This window comes from Epinephelus fuscoguttatus, linkage group LG3, assembly GCF_011397635.1.
Source record: "Epinephelus fuscoguttatus linkage group LG3, E.fuscoguttatus.final_Chr_v1".
Classification (NCBI taxonomy): Eukaryota; Metazoa; Chordata; class Actinopteri; order Perciformes; family Serranidae; genus Epinephelus; species Epinephelus fuscoguttatus.
Window position 1 is genome coordinate 10844083 of NC_064754.1, and position 20160 is coordinate 10864242.

Consider the following 20160-nt stretch of genomic DNA (forward strand, 5'->3'; position numbering starts at 1 on the left):
TTGTATAATATTTATATATTTATTTTTGTAGATAAGATACAATTTCCTTTAGAAATGATGCAAAACATATTAATTTTGTCATTAATGTAAAACAGTTGTGTATTCTCATTCATTTCATTCAAAGTTTGTTTAAATAAAGTCTGAAAATACGACAGATAATGCATTAGAAATCAGTCTATTTACAGGGATATTTTAGTAATCAAAGAAAATAAAGTCACCAAGTAAAACTGTCCCCCACTTTTGTCTGTTCATTTCAGCACCTTTTTTGTTTTTTCAGTACAAATTTAGGTTAATGATAAAATACATGTACAGTCTTCAGTAGCCTAATAACAGGCAATATGTTGATATTCTAAAATATAATGTGCAGATAACTGAAAAAAAACAACAACAACAAACGAACACATTTTTAAACACACACTCCTCCTTGACCCCCTGGCCAGCTGGGGCCTATCTGTACGGAGTTTGCAGCAGTCAGTGTGTGATGTCCCATGTCACCTACATGTCCATTTGTGTCATATTGTATCTTGCTGGTGGTCCAGCAGAGGTGGAGGGATTTTGCCTCTCTAAACAAAATCTGGGAGTTCAACATTGTCTTTTATTTAATATATTTTCAGCAACTGGAGCAACTCTAATAGTGGAAGCACAGTTTTATATCTATGACTAATTTCACTCTTGAAAACGTGCACTGAATCAATCATTATGGTTTCAAACAGTCAAAAGTTCATGGGAACATAACAATCCACCGTCCACCTAGGACCCAGTGAGCTCTGATCCCATGCTCACACTGCGAAAGCGCTGAGGTTCGTCGTAAGACGGCACAGTGAGTAATGACATTTTGTTTCCACCAAAGGGAGGTTTGGAAATGGCGGGCACAGCTCTGTTCTGGTTGATAGCTGGCTGGGAGCTGCAGTGCTCCAGACTGGAGTGGACAGCTGGGTGAAACAGGAAGGCAGAGGGGTGACGGGAGGTGAAGGGAGTGGCAGAGGCTGACTGAGTGGTTGTCTCTCTTGAGGACTGGGGGGGTGGAGGAAGCAGTGACACAGGAGCTTGGCTCTCCTCCATTGTACTCTCTTCGCTCCTTCTTTCCTCCCACATCTGCCATTCTTCATCACTCTTCCCCTCCACTCCACTCACCTCCCTCTTCTCACCGACGGCAGGATGCCCTCCTCGCCTCTCCTGCTCTGCACCAAACTGAATCTCCAGCAGAGGCGTTTTGGCGCTCACCTCCTCCCTGAAGCTGCACACAGTGCTCTGGGTGTCCTGCCCCAGCCCTGAAGGCAGAGACCCACCTTTACCTATTTTACCACCTTCATCGTCGTCATCATCGCTGGTGCATTGGTCAATGCTGGGAGAGTGGCGTAGCCTCTGGAGCTGTGCTGAGGTGCGGCGAAGAGCCCCTCCCATGAAGCCAGTAGGGGAGGGGGCTGCGTTGAGAAGGCGGTTGAAGAGGGCCATGTTGGCGTGACGACTGCCCGACTCTTCCATGTTCTCAGCAATATTCTCCAGAGGCTGGAAGTGCATCTCCTCTTTAGGGATCCTGTCAAGAGATGTCCAAATAATTTACCTTTTTATTTTGTTGAAAATATCATAATGTACAGTTGTTGGTGAAGCTTCTCAGTCATCCAGGTCATGGTAAGCTTAAGTGGTATATCGCAGGCAACTGGACTTGCTTGAGTTTCTCAAAGATGTTTCACCTCTCATCAAAGAGGCTTCTTCAGTTCTAACGGACTGGTGCGGTGTGAACCTTTACAGAATTGTTGGGGTCACATGTGAGCTCTGAGTTTCAGAGTTGTCACCTTTTTTCGTGACCTTAACGACTCTGTAAGGGCACATAAAGCCTGTGACTTTGCACCAGTCTGTTAGAGCTGAAGAGGCCTCTTGGATGAGAGGTGAAACTTCTTCATAAAACTCAAGCAAGTCCAGTTGCCTATGATACAGCATACTCTACAGCTGTGTTTTATGTTGTGTTTGGACATTTTCACTCTTTCTCAGCCCCAATAACTTCACACTACTACTTTCATTTTCATCACCCAAATTTTCCCACCCAATGGGGGGATTCAAACTGAAAGTGTCACAATCACAAGTCGAGCACACGAAGAACAAGAAGGTAAAACCCAAAGACTCACGCCATGTCGAAAGTGGACCCCTGGAAGGAGGGTTTGCGGAGGACAAAGAGAGTGGCGGCAGTGTAGGGAGGCCTAGGGTTGGAGTCATTCCAGTAACGATCTCTCTCCATCATTGGCAGATCTCCATACATCTCGTCCACCGCCATCATGGACACCTGCGGAACAAAACACAGAAAGACACACAGACACTGATAAAGCACTGGGAGTAAAGAGCACAAGACAGATCACATTATGGACTTACTGTACATAAATAAGGTGATACAGCCTCTGATGTTTCATGTGGGATTAAAAAATGTCAGCTAGACAGATATTGTTGAGGCATTTTTGGCGTTCACACAAATATATTGAAAGAGTATATAGTAAGATGTAACAAAGCAAATAAGAAAAAGAAACCTGGAAATTTCTGTCTATCAGCCAGTTGGTCTCAAAGTCGTCATCATCTTCTCCAAAAGGGTTGATCAGCTGCTCTGCAACCTTCAGGACATAACAGACGAAGTGACAAACTCACTTCATGAATTATTGATTGATTGATTATGTTCAGGTATCAAAATATATCATATGTGATTCTCTCTCTGACCTTGAGCCACCCAGCATAAAAGAAGAACTGTAGTAAAGTGAAGATGGGCACGTAGAGGTCGAGGTCATGACCTGGATAACCTTGATTGGGGTCCAGAAACTGGCGACCAATCAAACACACCAGGAAAAAACTGTACACTGCCAGAGTCACCACCTGTGGGAAATATGGAGGTTATTAAACAATTTTTCATTCATATTTTTATTTGTTTGTTCCACATGGTAAACAATACGGCACCTCCCACAATTTTTTTATATGACGTAATGCAGGTATCACAGCGCAGAAAGACGCGTGCATCTACAGCTAGCCAACCTAGCACCACTGAGCTAGCTAATGTTTACATCTCATGTTGTCACGAGCCTCTCATCCATGAGTAGATGCACGCTTCCTTCTGCGTAGTGATACAGTTGGTGGGCGCAGTTCTGCTCTGCAATCTGTGGATTATCATGTGTAACCACTTCATAAATTTTGGCAAGGAAACAACTGACGTGTCAGAGGTCCCTTGAACTCTCACCTCAAGATGTCTTAATGAAAATGGGATCCAACAGTCTCCCCTAAACTTGAGAAGGCTTGTTCCCATTAGAGGTTTTGTCCCTTATGATCAACATACTCCTTCAAACTAAAGCTACAAATTTGTCTTTTCAAAGGAAAAAGACAACCAGCCCATCTGAAGAACAATGAATCGAATGAATGAACTTCCATATCTACAGGAAACGTAAATATACTGCTTGTTAAATGCATAGTCTTTTTTTAAAAAAACTTACATTGTAGGTAAAATAGGGGTTTATTTCCTTAGATTTAAGCCCAGTTCCGACCAAAGATTCGTAACGAGATGAGTTGAAACAGGCAACTATTTGCAATACACATTTTGCAGCGTTCTGAAAACCTGCCGGTTCACACCGATGCAATTAGATGAGACAATTTATCATCTCAATGCAACAACTCCCTGTACTTTCATTCTGATTTCCAGCTTTTCAGGCTTATTCTATGGCTGAATATAATTTGTAGCTTCTTAAAATATGAATGAGGATAGTTGATAGTGAGATACTGGCTACAGTTGTATTTGTAGTAGTGATGAAATGGCGAAAAACAGAAACAAAACGAGCATCAGATGGACTGTGTTCATGATAAATACACCACAATAATATAAGTAAGCAGTACCAATTAGTTAGTCAATGAAAATTTATGAGTATGGGGGAGCATAAGCACATACAGCGAGCAGCAGCAGTGACCCACTGTCCGACATTAGCACACCGTGAGGATGGAAACAGACGGTTTGGACGGAGCACCTGCCGCAGCAAATGAACACACTGTCTGTGGTCATTTTGACTTGACTTGTGGACTTCACTACAAGCTGACTGGCTGTAGAAACACGTGATGAGCTTTATGTTATAAAACCTGCAGAGTTGCAGACACCATCAGCCTGCTTGAGTCAAGGTCAGACAGCCAGTTCACACCACTGCAACTTTTCTCTGCAGCGTTCTACAACAGTTTCAACTTGTCATGAATCTTTGGTCTGAACTGGGCCTAAGGCATCAAGAGCACAAAAGCAGGTTTAGAAAAAAAAAGGTGAAGCACCACTGAAGGGTGCTTTGGTTCGTTGGTGTCTGACACCGACAGGCCACTGACTAATCATCGGTATTTGATGAGTTGGTAGTGAGACTTGACTATAAGTATGTGATTTCATAACTCTCATATTGACACAGTTTTCCATGTAGTGTATATACACTTACCTGAGTGTAGACCAGAGGAACACTTATCATGTCGTAATGAAACAGCATGCTGCACTTCCCTCTGAACGCATTCAGTGCCTGTTCACACACAGATACAGTACAGAGACATGCTGAGGTCACTTCACAGCATTTATCTCTTCTGTCTTAATGTCTGTGTAAATATAAATTGCAAACTGAATCTTAGCTGAAACACAAGAACTGTTGTTCCTCATCATCAGTGGGCCTGTGTAATGGTGTGTGTGTGTGTGTGTGTGTGTGTGTGTGTGTGTGTAATGCTGCACCTCCAGCAGTAGTTTGAGTGTGTGATCATCTTTGATCCTGCCCTCACAGCGGGCCACAGCCGCCAGGTTCGTGAACCAAACGCAGGGGATCCAGTATTTGTTATAAGGAGAGTGGAGACCCTCAAACTTCTTTCGTTCCTCTCTTGACATGAATCCTGCACAAACAGCAGAGCAAAATGTCAAACCTCAGATTATTTTATTCCTTATGTAAAATCTGGTTTAGTATGATCTGATTTAACCAGTGTTTGCCTGAACTTTTCTTGTATTGTTTCCAATTAAGTCATATTGTGAGTGAGAATGTGTCAAGAAAAGGACTGTGCAGCTCTATCAGTTAAAACACAGCTTGTTAAAAATATTCTGTTACTGCTGACATCTTGTTAATAACACATAAAGTCAGGGTGTAAATCAAACTTTGATGCCACCAAAAGTTGAAACTAACAGAGTAAATTTAAAATACAGCAGGCGTCTCATGAACTTGTAAGTGACGTGTGAACTTTTCTTTTATCTCCAGTGAATTTCAAGATGTGCCTGTCCTTGTGATTTATCCGCCCACTGCTGGAGAGAACGTACAGGAGAGGAAACAATACACACTGTTGACGTGAGCATGTAACTGATTACATCACTCCATAAACAGCACTTCCTGACGCTCTCTGAGCACAGCGTGAAAAGGTTAATCTGACACATAAAGCTCAGTGTAAATAGTAACTACTGAGATAGAGGTAGTTATTTAGTTTTAATTCTTGTTTGGAAGATCACATTTTACTGACTGCAAAATCGCAGCGGGTGTTGTTGGCTAAGGTCGGGCCCCACCACCCTCCATCATCACCCCTGTTCTTGTACCTACTCACCAGCCTCCACCACGTGGTCCATGGTGGGGAAACGTTTGAATACCGCCGTGCTGACAGAGCGGAGGATGAGCAGGGCAGACAGACTGGCGTAACGCATCATGGTTCGTCTCAGCAGGCGACCCCTCTCATCGCTCCCCTGGAGGCCCCCAGACAGGACGCACATGAGCCTGTCTGGGAGTGGGATGCTGGTGTACTGGCTCCACCAACGGTTCACCACCAGGGTCACATAGAAACCTGGAAACAGCAGTGGAGGAGAGTTGCAGGGAGATCGGACCTGAGAGGAAGTGCTAAAGGTGTTTTTTGTCAAATTTCCTATCAAATACTGTCCCCTGCTATACATAAAATTGTTTTGGCTTTACTGTTACATCATTTCTGCTATTAAGCCATGCATATGTAAGCTTTAGCAAGTATTTTAGCTGATTTACATGCATGAAGGATATGAAAAACAGATTAACTGAGTAAACTTGCAGTACATACTGCAGAAAATGTACTGTGGAGTCTTTAAGAGCAACAGAAATGCAGCAAGAACATAGCCTTTGTGCATGGTGCACCTGCTCTACCAGGTGAGCTAGTGGGCGTCCCATTGTTTTTACATTTTGGAGCCTGGGGCCCTTTAATGATGCCACATAATACCATGGACAAATAAATACGCTTCTGAATTGTACTTTTACTTAAGACGTGAATTATTATTAATCATTTCTAATGAAATGTTGACTCAAAAGATTCAGAGTCTTGTATTAAATGCTTAGTGAGAAACACAACGTTACCTTTTCAAAGCTGGAATATTTTTGTGCACATGCAAAAGATTGAGAGACACTGTTTGTGATCTATATTAATGTAGTGTTTTTATTCTTTCCCCAATGAAGTAAACTAATGTAAACTGAAAAACCAGTAGAGAACCTCTAAAGAATGATACAGAATCTTAAAATATTTTCTATTGGTTCTTCAGGTTTGTTTAGGTAAGTTTAGTTTACTGGGTAAAGAACCAGTAGAAAACCTCTTAAGAACTTCACAGGGGCTTTAAAAAGTTCTCTGTGTGACCTCAGTACTATATGTAGCACCTCAACCCATGCCAAAGAACCAGGAACCAACATTTTTCCGTGAGAATGGTGATAGAAAATGTTGCCTGGTATATCTAGATTGATTCCCAAATTTCAGTATCGCCATGAACCATATTAACAATCAGTTATGCTCACAAATTGTCAGATAATCAGTATACTAATTATCAAATCAGAATGCGACCATTCCCTCCATCACCTGCAATGGATGTATTCATATCTCATGTGCAGCAATGGTCATGCATGTGTGCCCTATGCCTATGAAACAGAGGTCTTAAGATCTAGAGCTGCAGTCCTTAACGTGGACACCCATTACAAGACTTTCGTGTCATTTTCTTTTTGCTCACTCCTGTGTTATTGAGCAAATCATTCTCTCATCTAGAAAGTCACACTAAAAGCATGTCTGGGATGAAGCTCAAATCCTGCCCCCTCCTCTATTCTCACAAAGTTGACAAGAACATGATTAGTGCTTACCCAGTACAAAGGACATAGGGATGAGACTGGCATAGTGGTTGCAATAAATTGCCAGCTTTTCAAAATACCTCTTCTGATCATCATACAGGAAAAATCTAAAAGAGTAACAGTGGCACACAATGACAGTAAATCAAAGCATTTGTGAATATCTCAGCAGCCAGTGTTTCCTAAAACTGTCCTCTCTTTCTTACCTGTAAGTGATGCTGATGGCGGTATACATGGCAAAGAAAGCCAAGAACTCTTTGTACAGCACCTTGTAGATGCTGCCTTTCCAGGCAAGCAGCAGCTTGGAGAAGCCACAGAAACGGGCGTTTGCAACTCTGGCTGTGTAGGTGACAGTCATTGGTGACAGCCAGATTATAGGTCCTCAAAGAAAGAGATCTATGACACAAACAGCCACCTCTGTAATTACACCTGCGGTGAAAACATGCAACAAGTTCAGGAGGGTCAGAGGCCATGAACAGACCAAGCTAAAGTTGACAAAATCGCTCATATAAGAATCTATAAAACTCTCGGGTCATTCATTTGATTCACAGATAAAGTGTGTTCCCATTAACGTGATGAAATGACACCAAATGAACAGATGATAAAGTTACTAATAATGTCTTTTGTTGAAAGAATATCTGCTTACCGTTTAAAGTGTTTCCTTGGATGTACCTCAGCGCATCTCTGTGCGTAATTGGCACCACTGGAGAAGCGACTTCACATTTTCACTTAGCACTATAGTCCTCTCTGTGCGCGCCAGTGTTGTGTCTTCAAAGAGCTCATAACTCTGATATCCCCTGGCGTAAGCTCGGTTAACTCGCGGCTCGGTCGGCTGCATGGCAGTAATCCTCGGAGCCTCCTCGGTGCGTCCAGTGGTCAGTGCGCCCCGGGGTAAATCCCCAAAACGAGGAGGAGGAGCTCGTTAGCGCGGCCCCCGACCGGGACAGCGCGGCCCGGTGATGGACCACAAGCGACAGGCCGCAGCGCCGGGGCACAAGGAGCGCACAGGACCGTACAGTAAAGCAGGGAATTATGAAACAGGAGCCAGTGGAGCATGGAAAACTTTCGTGTTAAGTGATATGTAAACAACCAATTTTAACGGCTATAGGTTCATAATTATATTTATTGAAAAACAAAAAGAGGATATAGATATTTCCTGCAAACTTCAAGTGTAAAAAAAAAAGTTTTCCTGTGTCCATCCTTTCAAACTTTTCCTTTTTTCTCAAGAAAAAAATCCCAGCGGGGTGTAATAATCCCACTTGTTCCAATTGTATTTTCTCACCAGGACATATTTTTCAAAAGGAAATCATTTATTACGACTCAACAACAACCTTTAATGACTTTGGATATTTTGGGCAGACACGTGCTGTGCCTGAAACGCTCTTGAGACCTGCAGGATTTTACGTCGTTCAGTTTTGCTGTGACACATCTTCCCTTATCTTTCGTTTCAGAAACGTAAGTCACTCCTGAACTGTGGTGTTAAGGGTTAACTGAGGCACTACGCTCTGTCAGAGGAAATCTGCAGTCTGGTTTGTGTCTGTGCGCGCTGAAGAAAATGTGCTTCAGTCTGCTGCAATTAACAGGTGTATTAACCTATTCAGATCCCCTGACCAGTCCAATGGACTTAACTTTTTTTGGGATGTCTAGATTTATGGCTACTGTCATCTGACTCCCCCCAAATCAACAAACTTATTTAATTGGATGTCTATAAGCCAATCACGCTGTTCCACCTCATCCAAGGTTGACTACTGTAGAGCCACAACCCCTTTTTCAACAAGCATGGCCGACCTTTATCTAAGGAGGGAGTGCAAGGCACATTTTGGGCTACTAATCAACATATTGTTTAAGTACAATATTTGTGCTTAACAATTTTTAAGGTAAATATTAAAAGTTGTATATATACAAAATGTAATATGAAAGATTTATATCGTTTACTTTTTAATGTTTTTTAATTCAGTTTTTAATACATCTGCAGCCCTGTTGCCAGAAGAATGTTTGCATTGTGCGTTTCTGCAAATCATGGATTTTATTACATGTGTACGTCTGATATGTAATATATCAATGTTTTTTAAAGTGACGTAATATATGAGTTGACTTTATCATCAAGAGGTTGAGGGCATAGTTGATGACATGACACTTTTGTGAGATGATTGAGCTTGTTTTTTGGCAACCCTTTGCAGCATTTCCACCATAGACTGTAAAAATGATGGGCTAAGCTTCGATGAAGTCACCCAATGGTTTGTGGACTCCCATTTTGAAGTCCTGAGTTTGGCATTTCGGCTGTCGCCATCTTGTTTTTGTTGGTGCCAGAAGTGACGGTATTTGGGTGAGAGGCTATGGAGGAGTGAGGAGTTGACCTTACTGAGAAGCTGAGGACACTACTGAGGTCACTCAAAGCAACCTGCCCTAAATATTGCGCAACTTTAAGCTTTAAGAAATGTAAACAGGTGAGTTATATAGAAAATCATCCCCCTATGGTTCTCATAAAGGGGAAATAAGCTGTAGAGACCAAAACCTGTTTTTCTGCTGCATTGTTTACATGACTATTTGTGCTGTAAAGTTGGGCATTTTAACATGGGGGGGTCTATGGCTTCTGGAGCCAGCCTCAAGTGGCTGTTCAAAGAACTGCAATTTTTGGCACTTCGATTTTGGCTTCATTTTTCAGCCCTGGATGCTGATGGTTGATTTCCCTCTGGTGTTTGTAGCACCAAACAGTTTTTTCTGGCAACTCTGTGCAGCATTTTCACAGGTATTTGTTGCACCAAACTTCCAACTATGCATGTCAAAGAACCTGTTTTTTCTTTTTTGTCAATCTACACATCCTGGTGTTTACACCTGTAAATCTGGGTGTTTTAAGCCAAAACATGATCTTTTTCTAACCATTACCAAGTGTTTTTATGCCTAAACCTAACCACACCTTCATCAGTGCTGAGAAACATAAAGGTTCCAATGTATCTGCTCCAAAGTAATGTACAGATGTAACAAATCTGTGGTTTGTAGAAACGTACACATTTTTTTCAGGTGATAAGGTTGAAATCTGCCCACTGGACTGTACAGTGAAAAATACACATAAACAAGTATTTGAGTAAAAAACATCTAATGATTTATGTGTGCATTTAGAGTGGAGATCCTCCATTACAATATTTCTTTGTTCGATACATAATTGGGGTGTGGGGTTGGGTTAAAGGAATGACAAAAGGCTCACATCTGAGGCAAGTTTGTTTTAATTAACACTCGCAACATAATTTAAAGAAAATCTATAGAAAACAGATTATTGACTCAAAAGCATTCAGAGACAGAAAAAAAGGGGATGATTATGCTTTTCCTTGATGGTGAATTAACCTGTCATCTGTATTGTTCTGTTGGTAGCATCAGGCGAGCCAATCAGAGTCCAGTATTCAATCACCAGGGCAAAGATGTTGGATTCTGCTTTAACAACTCATCATTCATTTGTTCCACCTTTGATTAGGCAACATTCAAAATATTATCAACAATGCACTAAATAAGGCTACTAATGTATTTCAATGGTGTTCCCGTATAGTTCTCAGTAAACAGGGTGGACACAAAGTGTTTGACAGAGTTTGATGAGTTCTATGAGCGCTGCATGGGAACCTGGCGGTGAGACTTCAGCTGTGACTAACTCCTTAAGCTTCCAGACACTCGAACATCAAGAGTGTAATTACACATTTTGCCTTTGAATCTCATAAAACTGCTGCCGTCTCCAACCACAAACCACCTGTAGCAAACACAGTGGCCTAAAATATTTACCAGAGGCCATTAAGACTGTCCAGTTCAAAAAATGACATAGCTGTATTTGGATATAAAGCTCCCAACTCGATTCAGAATCTCACTGACATTAGGTTACTGCATTTACACCAGGATTACACAGTAAAGTGAGGTCTAATGATTTGACACATGGTAAAAGACTGACTGCTCTGATTTGCTTTATTGCAATAACGTGGATGTTCGTGGCCAAGAGAAAATATTACTAAGACCACAGGCTATGTTTGTTTTTGTTTTCTAAGATAATTGTCTATTTTATTGCCCTGCCACTGCACCCTGAATCTGTAGACATTTTGATGTAAATTCCAGATGAATCTGCATGAAGTTTTAGTCAAAACGTCAAACTGGAGAAGAGACACAGCCACCAAACCACACAGAATAATCAAGGCATAAACATCAACCATCTGAAAGCGGTTTTATCCTGGAATACACAGCACCCTCACTGGGAACGCTGTTTTTACAACTGAGGCTGGACACTGCACAGGATGGAGGAGGAAGGAAAGGGTTTTTTTCGTAGAGAAAAAGTTAAATGCTTTGAGTATGAATAGTATAACTGCCACACAGAGGATATGAAGGAACAAGAAGGTGAACTTAGAGTGAGGCAGCACAGATCTGTACCGTCTTACCTCTGTAACAATATAGCAGGTTATGTACGTGTGTGTTTGTGATTTCATCAGCTCCCATTCAACAAGGGCGTGTCTTGCTGTAGCAGTGCTCTGCTTTGGATGACGGACTGAGGACTGAGTGGATTGACTTGAGGCTGTTGCTGCAGGGTTTGAGGCTTTACTGGGGGGAGCTCAGAGGAGGTGAGTTCAGATTGTAAAGGTGGGGTCTGTAGGAGGGAGAAGGGAGGTCCTGCAGGTAGGGAGATCACTTATTTGGGGGTTTGTAGGGTTCCAGAAGTTGCTTAGAGAATGTGTTGACCTTGTCAGCACCTCGAACCTCATGTGGCAGCAGCGGTAGCTTGACTATGTGGAAATCTTCATAAAGGTCCTCCATCTGTAGAGAGAAGACAGACCACTGGTGAGGATGATGACAACTCTGCAGCTGTATTTGTCGACACAACCCCAAAAACAAAATGCTGACTCGTACCTGGTCTAAATACTTGGACTGTATTTTGTGGCGGGCTTCACACATTTTGCATGGCCTCTCTGAGTCAGGGAAAACAAGTTGGTTGACGATGATGTTGTGTGTGTCAATGCGGCACTTGGCCAGCTCCTGGATCAGCCGCTCCGTCTCATACAAGGAGAGGAACTCAGCGATACATACACAGATGAAGGTGGTCTGTTCCTGATGGATGTGGGGAAGAAAGAAAGCCTTTTAATATGACTAGTTGTTCTAAATGCTAAACCTATTTTAAATTTCATTACCTACAGAATACTTGTGCTAAATCAACGGTGGAACATGCGGTACAATGAAGCTGCAATCGGAGGACAAGAGGTGATAGAAATAGGATGTCTGCAAAAAGCCTAAAGCACTCCGCTGGAGAAAAGCTGTTTTATATAATTTTTGCAATAAAAATGTTCAGAAGAAGTGTATCAAAAAACTGAAACATTTAACAGTGTTCTGAAATTTCATACTGTGCCGTCATTACTCCTCTCATCAAAATACCTCATCCACTCTGGAGGAGTGTGAGTGGCTGGGATGCTGCGTCACCACAGCACACATACGTACATGTGCTGTAGAGTCACGCTGTATGGATGCATACAGTGTAGAGATGTCTGTATGTCCACAGTGATACAGAGCAACAGCCACAGCAAGGAAAACATTTGCAGTGTCTTTGGTCAATCTCAAAGTGCTAAATTTAAAGTGTAAAGTGTATCATTTCTTTCACCTAAGGACAAGCAGAGACTTTGCATGCAGATACAGAAAACACTTTGAAAAGCCTGGATTACTCAAAGCAAAAACTCAAACAACATAAAAGCACTACACGGTAAGATTTATTATAATTGTTGTAATAACAGTAATAAGTTTTGGTTCATGTATGTAAATGGAGTCAGAGACAGACACTAATATCTTTAAGCACTGGCCCCGCAGACTACCAAGCCCCTAAATTTGTTGGCTAAAGTACATTTTTGATGGCCCAAATGTAAACTTATGTAAAAACAAAAGCCTACTGATGGCTTATTTTTGAATGCCTGAAATAAGAGCTGCTGTTAACACAAGCTTGAGAGACTTTCATGTTTTGTTCTATGGTGTAAAATATGTCAGTAAATACTCCACTTGTGAATTTTTAAGATTTATGTGTCTTAAAAACAAGTGGCTAAATGAGGCTACAGATTGTCATCATGCGTAACGTGGTTTTACAGCCTCATTGTGGTGAAGAAATTAAATCATGGGACTGCAGTCTACTTGGTTTATAGCCTAACATTTTCTTATTACTTCTGGTGATTGCCCTTAGGCTTCAAAATTTCTAAAAGCGGTGATCATTTGTGAAGATTATCTTGCTGAACAGACTGTTTAAATACCATAATTTTTTGTTTGCCACAGAGCCTATTTCCTGCAGTGAACCAAAATCCAATGGAAAAATCCCGTAGGCTTTTTAACGAAGGAGCCAGGGCGATGCTAATTTTACCGTTGGCCTACAGAAAAATACATCCCTGGTGCACTCTATTAGCTCCGTTAGCTGGTAGCTCTGTAAGCCATTCACACTGCAGAGCTCTGCTGCCCACTGACTACAAACAGTTAACTGGCTCTCCTCCACGTGATTACAGCATAAAGATGTAATACGTCATAGTTGGTAGATGACGTTTTTTTATTTTCATGTTGAACTACAAGGCACAAATGAATGGGGATGTTTGTTTGAACTGTAATGTTGTGTTGGGGAAGGCTTGCAGTATGGTTTTTTATTTTTATTTCTAATCCCTTAACATGCAGTTTAATTCTCAAGAGACCAGATAAAATGTAGTAGCAGAGGCCTGCCTACAAGCAATTGTTTGGGGGCCGCAGAGTTAACTTTTTATGGCCACAGTCAAAGGGCCACGTTCAATCTCGAACCCTGGGAGTGACTTACTGGATCTTTGAACTGCTCACTGACTGAGCGGATGACCGGCAGGGTCTCCTCGAGCTTAGATGCCAGCTGGTCTGCATTCATGTCACCCAGACCGAGCATGTTACACATCTACAAACAGTGAGAGAGATAGATAAGACAAATATGAGGCACTGAACCATAGTCAATTTTTAAAGTATAAAATAAACTACAATCAATAAGTGAGTGAAAGTGCTTGTCCCTCCTCACCTGGGAAATGAAAGGGCTGATCTGGTTCTTTATCTGCATGAGGCGGCCCAGACCACGCTCCACAATGGTGGGAAAGTTAAGCAGCCGCAGTGTGTGCCCAGTAGGAGCAGTATCAAAGACCACCACTGAGAAGTTCATTCCTTTAACTAACCTGGGGTACAGGTAAAGAGAAGTGCTGAGTAAGTAAAACACAGGCTACCATTTTTTATTAGCTCAAAATATAAATGCAACTCGGGGTCAGCAAAAATGCTAAAAAGTGCAATCTGGTATTCCAGTGACCGTGCTGTCTTACCTCATGACCTCTGCGTAGCTCATGGCCTCGTCGATGCCAGGGAAGGCGCTCATGGCCTCCTGCATCATCTTCTTACCCATGCTGAGCATGTTGTCCTCCTCGAAGAACTCATCAGGCAGCTCAGCCACACCCAGGCTCGGGTCAATCTCCTGCACTCACACAAACAGCTACTGTCAACTGGCAGGTAATTAGCCAATTTAGCAGAGATCACAAACACTCCATGTCATAAATATTCATGGAAGATAAATATGTCTAAGAGATTTTGATAATTCAGTCGACCTTTTTATTACATGTGATGGCTCAAACAGTCAGAGAATGTTTCGACGTGAAGAGTATGATGATTTCACTGAGAATCAACTCATCAGTTTTGATCAGCAAACCATGTGCAAATTGTGGACAGTTGTGCCAAAACACATGAAATTTGGTTGAATGAATTAGAAACTCAAAGAAATTTGAGCTTATTCTTAAATAAAATATATCTCCTTCAAGAATTGTGGCAAAGCAAAACCTGTCAACATCTGACATGTGAACGGCCGTACATGTGCATGTTGTTTCAACGGCATGACTTACTGAGATAATTAAATAGAACAGAGACACTAATTACTTTTATTTACACCTGTGCTTTTTCTGCCATCACAAATCAAAAACACCTTTTGAAAGAGGTGAAAACAATCTCAGTTCAACTATTATAAGCAAAAAATGAAAACAGGTCGTGACATTTACTTCTATACTTCAAACTCTGTCTGTAGTGTCTCCCTGTGCACAAGTGCTCACAGTTTTCTTAATGCAGAGCGACTTACCATTGCAAAGAGGTTGTCATAGCCCTTGACCTTAGTAGGCACCTTTGAGAACTTCTGGTCAAAAGCATCAGAGATGTTATGAGCGGGATCAGTGGAGATGATGAGGACACTCTCCCTGACAGCGGCGAGCTGGACAGCCAAGCTGCAGCTAGAGAAAAAACACAGGGGGGGTTTGTGTGTTATCATTTCCTGATCTTACAAGTTGCATTAAGTAAACTGCAGTGAGCAAGATAAATGATGCATTCTCTGGACATCGATGGTTCTGTTGCATGTAATGAATGCAACTAACTGTGGCTATCGGATCCATAAGACTTTGGTTGATCCTTAAACCTTTACGTGTGTAAGTATCCAAAAGCACTAACTTGCTTGCCATAGCCCCAAAGTAACATCATAACATCATATTTTGGGCCTTAGAAGTTGCTTATCCCTGCCTTGGATAACACATGTTTTTTATACTGTACGCATCACTCATTGGCTTCAGTGATAGTTACAGGAGGCGTAACTATGTCAGCTATCATGCAGACATCACAGCTAATGCTAGCTAGCTTGTGTATTCATTACCCGCGGGTAGTTGTCCATTAGATTAGTTACGGGCTAACGTAACTTAAACACAATCTACTCGTTGAATAGACACAAAGCTGAAGAGAACAATCAGGCTGTCGGTGTTATTCTGCCCCTTGGTTGTCAAACGACTTAAGACAGCCATGAATAACGTTCATGTGTCAGCTGGCTAACGTTAGCTAGTGACAGTGCTTCACAGCATTCAACTACCCGGCGAAGTGACAGCTAGCCTACCGTTAACCTAACTTAATTTACCAGTGACAGTATTGCTATTTCAATGATAGTGCGTCTTATAATTTTAAACTATCGATCTTTAGATTCTTGATGAAGAAAATAACGTTACATCGTTTTGGTCCACTTACACTGATCCACGTCAGGTTATCGTGGTGGCCAATCTAAGCTAACGTTAGCTATGCTAACTTGCGACGTAGCATGAGTCAATAGGAGGAAGCTAACGAGCATTTTCTTTCAACTTACCTGCACGTCGTTTTACCGACACCACCCTTCCCGCCCACAAATATCCACTTCAAAGATTTCTGCTCGATGATATTCTTCAGTGTCGGTTCTAGCGGCTCCACATCAGGCGCATCTTCAAACTCGTCTTCCAATGAAGCTGCCATCTTGTCTGCGTACACTGTTACAGCTCAGGTGGGATGAACCGACGCTGCTGCCTTCACAGCTCCTCGGAGAAAGTCGAGTTAAATATGTCTGAGGAAATAAATTAAATTAAAACAGTAACAAGAAAGAGAGAAGAAAGGGTAATTTGATGGTAGTTGTGGGATGAATATGTTGGGTGTCAAGGCAATGTCAGACCACCCCATACAGATACTCAGATATTATAAGTAGGGGTTGGGCCAGAAGGCCAGAATTGGCAGAAAAGTAGAAATTTAAAAAAGCCGGATGTCTGTAAATGTCACAAAAATAATACTTTCAGAAGGTAAGACTCATACCATTTTAATAAAATAAAATAATTATTTTTGAAACAATTAAGTACACAACACATTCCCAATTCAAAAAGAGTTCATTCTTTAAGTTGTTTCCATTTATTGCAAACACAACTTACACATGAAAAGTAAACACAAGACAATTATTTTAAACTTTTAAAAGGCTATAAATGGTTTAAATGAATAATGATTAGATCAACGTAATCAAAACTTCTACCTGTGAATTCATTTCAAATGAGAAAAACCACAGATACAGGCTTACAACTTGAATATTTGCTTGGCTACTATTTTTTTTTTCAACAACCTTTTTATTGGGGTTTTCAACTATATAAAGATATTACACATACATAAAAAAGTCAGTCTTGGCAGCAAATGTGGTAAACCATCAAATGAAAAGGCAAACAAGAACAAAAAAACCCCATCAAAACAGAGGTGAGCGAACAGATGTTAGAATAGTGAACAGTAATCGTAAAGTGCACATGGGCTACTTCACTTTATATCTTAATTCAGTTGCCTCGCCCCCTCTCCAACCTTTGGTTTTAATAAAAATTAGGAACACTTTGTTTCAAAAATTCCATGAATCTCCCCCAGATATTTCCAAACACTTCCCCTTAGTAATATGCAACACATGTTGATAAATCCTTTACATATTGATTCATACTTGCTTCGTTCACATCTTTCAGCCTTATAGCTATTTCTCTTTAAGCTTGTAAGAGACACAAATGTCTTACAGCACAGTCACACTTCTTGGTAATAAAATCTTTTGGATAAATACCTAAGATGCACAGCTTTGGCCAACAGGGGATATAAAACTTTAAACCCAGGATCTCCTACCTGTGATCAACACCAGTTTCTTCAGTTAAACATATTTAGCTACTTGTATGCTGTTATCATAAATACAAATGGGAACTATTCTTCTTGTGAAAATGATTTTATCATCATCAAGATATATGACAAGCGTCTTTGATGTAAAACAATAAAAAAAAAGTCACATCTGATATATGCCTACGCCAAATGTGCAGGAATGAAAAAAGAGAGGTGAAAAGTTTTCAGTGTACTGAAACCACAACTCAAAATAAAAGCTATTACATGATTTTCCCACACGATATGAATGTAGCACAACCCAAAAGAAATACAGGACTATTTAGCTGTGTACCAAATGGCAGGTTAGCATTACTGACACCACACGTGTACTTGACTTTCGAAGAGCTTGTGGCCACAAAGCTGACTTTTTTTTTTAAACCCCAGGCCCTCACAGAATGGAGAAAGTACATAAGTGGCCTTTACAGTACTTCATCACTACATAGGCACTTCACTTTGCAGCAGCTTTCACAACAGAGGACTGTGGTTTGAGTGTCAACGACCTGGTTGTTCTGGGGTGACTGTGCCCCAGAAGGTAGAGCAGGCTTTTTACTAGAATCAAGACTGGCTCCTCCAGTCTGGTATGTTGAAGTATTCTTTGGCAAGATACTGAACCTGCCTACTGCCTATTGCTGCAGGTGTGTGAAGCAGCACCTTGTGTGGCAGCCTCGGCCACCAGTGTATGAACATGAGTGTGAATGGGTGAATGTGGCATGTAGTGTAAAAGCGCGTTGAGTCATTGGAAGTCTAGAAAGATGCCATGCAGATGCAAGCACATTTCCCATTTACCAAAAGAGCACTGTTGTTAAAAAAAACTGACAGATAAATAATTCACCAGGAGAATTTATCAATAGAAAATATTTTGATTTAATTCTGCTTTAAACCAGTAAAGTACATGCAATGTTTTACTGAGAGATTAAAAGCAGCTGTGATTAGGAAAATCAGTCATCACAATTTTGATTTTATCAATAACAACTCAGTGACAGAAATACATGTGCATATTAAAGAAAACCCTCTGAAGATTAGGATTGACAATCTTTGGCTCTAGTGAGAAAAACATTCATTGACATGAACATGCACATGCTGTGACCACAGGATAAGGCACTTGCCTCCATAAACATCTTTTCATGGCGTCACCTGTCCCCATCTCAGTGCTGCCATCAAACCTGTCAGCTTTAATCCTTCTAGACTCATCGCTTCCCTCTCCAATTCCCAAGCAGTGCCAAGCCAGAATCCTTATGTGACTTGTCTGAGCTCGCACACACTCCATCCCAACAGGAAAAGAGCAACTTCCCACTCCATCTGATCTTTCACAGTCTGTCTGCCGGAGCCAACGTGGCCAGAAAGCAGGACCCTGATCCACCCATTGGTAGCTTAAGCCACAAGTGGCAGAGCGCACTAACCAGTCTCTGACTGAACTTGCAGCATGTGAGGGCAGAGGACTGAGGTCCAGATCTGCCACTTCCTTTACCAGCTTCTGGTGATGGGTCTCTGCAGCCTCTCTCAGCTCTGGAGAAGCGGTCAGGTTGAACTTCTTCCTGGCAGTGGTGTAGTTGGGTAATTTTGCAGGCAAAGGTTGACCATCACCATGAACCCCAGTGGCTTCAGCCGGCTGCTCTATGGACATCCAAAAGGGGTCAAAAGAGGACCCCAGAAGACGCAGGAGGCGAGAAGGTCGGCGATGTCTGGGTTTGGGCATGTAGTGGTAGTCTTCGGTGTTTGTCAGCAGGGTGTATGGGCGGACTGGCTGCGAGTAAGATGGTAGACTGGCTCTCAGCTGAAGAAATGGTGAATCCCAGCCTTTGTCCTCCTCATCTTGAGTCACATTTGGAAGCTGGATCTGGGTTGAAATGTTAAAAGTAGACAATGTAGATCCATGCAGATGGACAAAGAGAGAAATCCAGCAGAGACAGCTGAGCAGTCTTGGCATGGTTTAAGGTGTGGATGACACAACAGAAAGATGAGAAAATGCTCCTCGTTCTCCTTCTCATCCGTTAAGTTATGGGTTCTCCTCTGGGTGCTTCAGGGACTCTGTGTACCCTACACCAGACATCCTTGAGCTTGTGAACAATAACATACTGGAATCAGTGCCTTACACACAAACAGCTTATTATTGAGTATGGCCAGAGCACACCTAAGCTCCCACTTCTTCTTCAAGGCTCTGATGTTTTGGCTAACTTCAAAGCAAACATACAAGACAGTTCTGAGAAGTTTGGTTTCATATGTTGATTACCAGAATTGCGATAAGTTTAAAAGATCCTTAGGTGTGATAAATTCAAGTGAAAACAGTAACAGATGTGTCATCATGCAGACATGTATGAGATCAAACAGAAGTTCCACATCACAAATTTCACAGCGAGCATGATTCAAGAAAAAGAAGAATCATTTGACCTCAATTTGGTGGAGCCGTGTCAGCAACCTCAAACACAAGATCTTGAAAAATAACAGCTCTCTCACACAAAGACTGCACTTAGATCAGTTCTAAAAACAAGCTCCAGGGTAAAATCCCTTCATGGCAGCTTAGATAATAACATAGCAGAGATGATTTTAAAAGAGGAGGGATGCAACATATTTGCAGGACAATAACCCCATTTTATTCTCA

The 20160-nt window shown here is 41.6% G+C and overlaps 3 protein-coding genes across 3 annotated transcripts; all 3 read right to left on the bottom strand.

Annotated features, from left to right (window-relative positions):
* Positions 1–737: 737 nt before the first annotated feature.
* Positions 738–8084, bottom strand: best2 (bestrophin 2). Its single transcript, XM_049572630.1, has 10 exons — positions 7726–8084; positions 7286–7508; positions 7095–7189; positions 5563–5796; positions 4715–4869; positions 4434–4511; positions 2704–2856; positions 2520–2600; positions 2127–2281; positions 738–1537 (listed from the first exon to the last, which is right to left on the bottom strand). Exons 2-10 carry the CDS (start codon positions 7435–7437, stop codon positions 751–753), a joined length of 1890 nt encoding a protein of 629 aa, XP_049428587.1. The 5' UTR covers positions 7438–7508; positions 7726–8084; the 3' UTR covers positions 738–750.
* Positions 8085–10285: 2201 nt separating this feature from the next.
* Positions 10286–16543, bottom strand: get3 (guided entry of tail-anchored proteins factor 3, ATPase). The gene is made up of 7 exons (XM_049572632.1): positions 16231–16543; positions 15193–15340; positions 14393–14541; positions 14101–14251; positions 13876–13983; positions 11955–12152; positions 10286–11861 (listed from the first exon to the last, which is right to left on the bottom strand). Exons 1-7 carry the CDS (start codon positions 16371–16373, stop codon positions 11733–11735), a joined length of 1026 nt encoding a protein of 341 aa, XP_049428589.1. The 5' UTR covers positions 16374–16543; the 3' UTR covers positions 10286–11732.
* Positions 16544–16824: 281 nt separating this feature from the next.
* On the bottom strand, positions 16825–19488 carry LOC125886429 (noggin-2-like). The gene has a single exon (XM_049572636.1). It carries the CDS (start codon positions 19486–19488, stop codon positions 18619–18621), a length of 870 nt encoding a protein of 289 aa, XP_049428593.1. The 3' UTR covers positions 16825–18618.
* Between the last annotated feature and the right edge of the window lie 672 nt (positions 19489–20160).

Excerpts from the sequence above, each read along its gene's own strand:
- best2 (XM_049572630.1), bottom strand. The coding sequence starts at position 7,437 with ATGACTGTCACCTACACAGCCAGAGTTGCAAACGCCCGTTTCTGTGGC. Across the intron at positions 2,857-4,433 it reads TTCCTCTGGTCTACACTCAG|GTGGTGACTCTGGCAGTGTA; the intron begins GTAAGTGTATAT and ends TATTTCCCACAG. Across the intron at positions 2,601-2,703 it reads TTTATGCTGGGTGGCTCAAG|GTTGCAGAGCAGCTGATCAA; the intron begins GTCAGAGAGAGA and ends TATGTCCTGAAG.
- get3 (XM_049572632.1), bottom strand. The coding sequence starts at position 16,373 with ATGGCAGCTTCATTGGAAGACGAGTTTGAAGATGCGCCTGATGTGGAG. Across the intron at positions 13,984-14,100 it reads TCAGCCCTTTCATTTCCCAG|ATGTGTAACATGCTCGGTCT; the intron begins GTGAGGAGGGAC and ends CACTGTTTGTAG. Across the intron at positions 12,153-13,875 it reads GTGAGCAGTTCAAAGATCCA|GAACAGACCACCTTCATCTG; the intron begins GTAAGTCACTCC and ends CACATCCATCAG.
- LOC125886429 (XM_049572636.1), bottom strand. The coding sequence starts at position 19,488 with ATGCCAAGACTGCTCAGCTGTCTCTGCTGGATTTCTCTCTTTGTCCAT.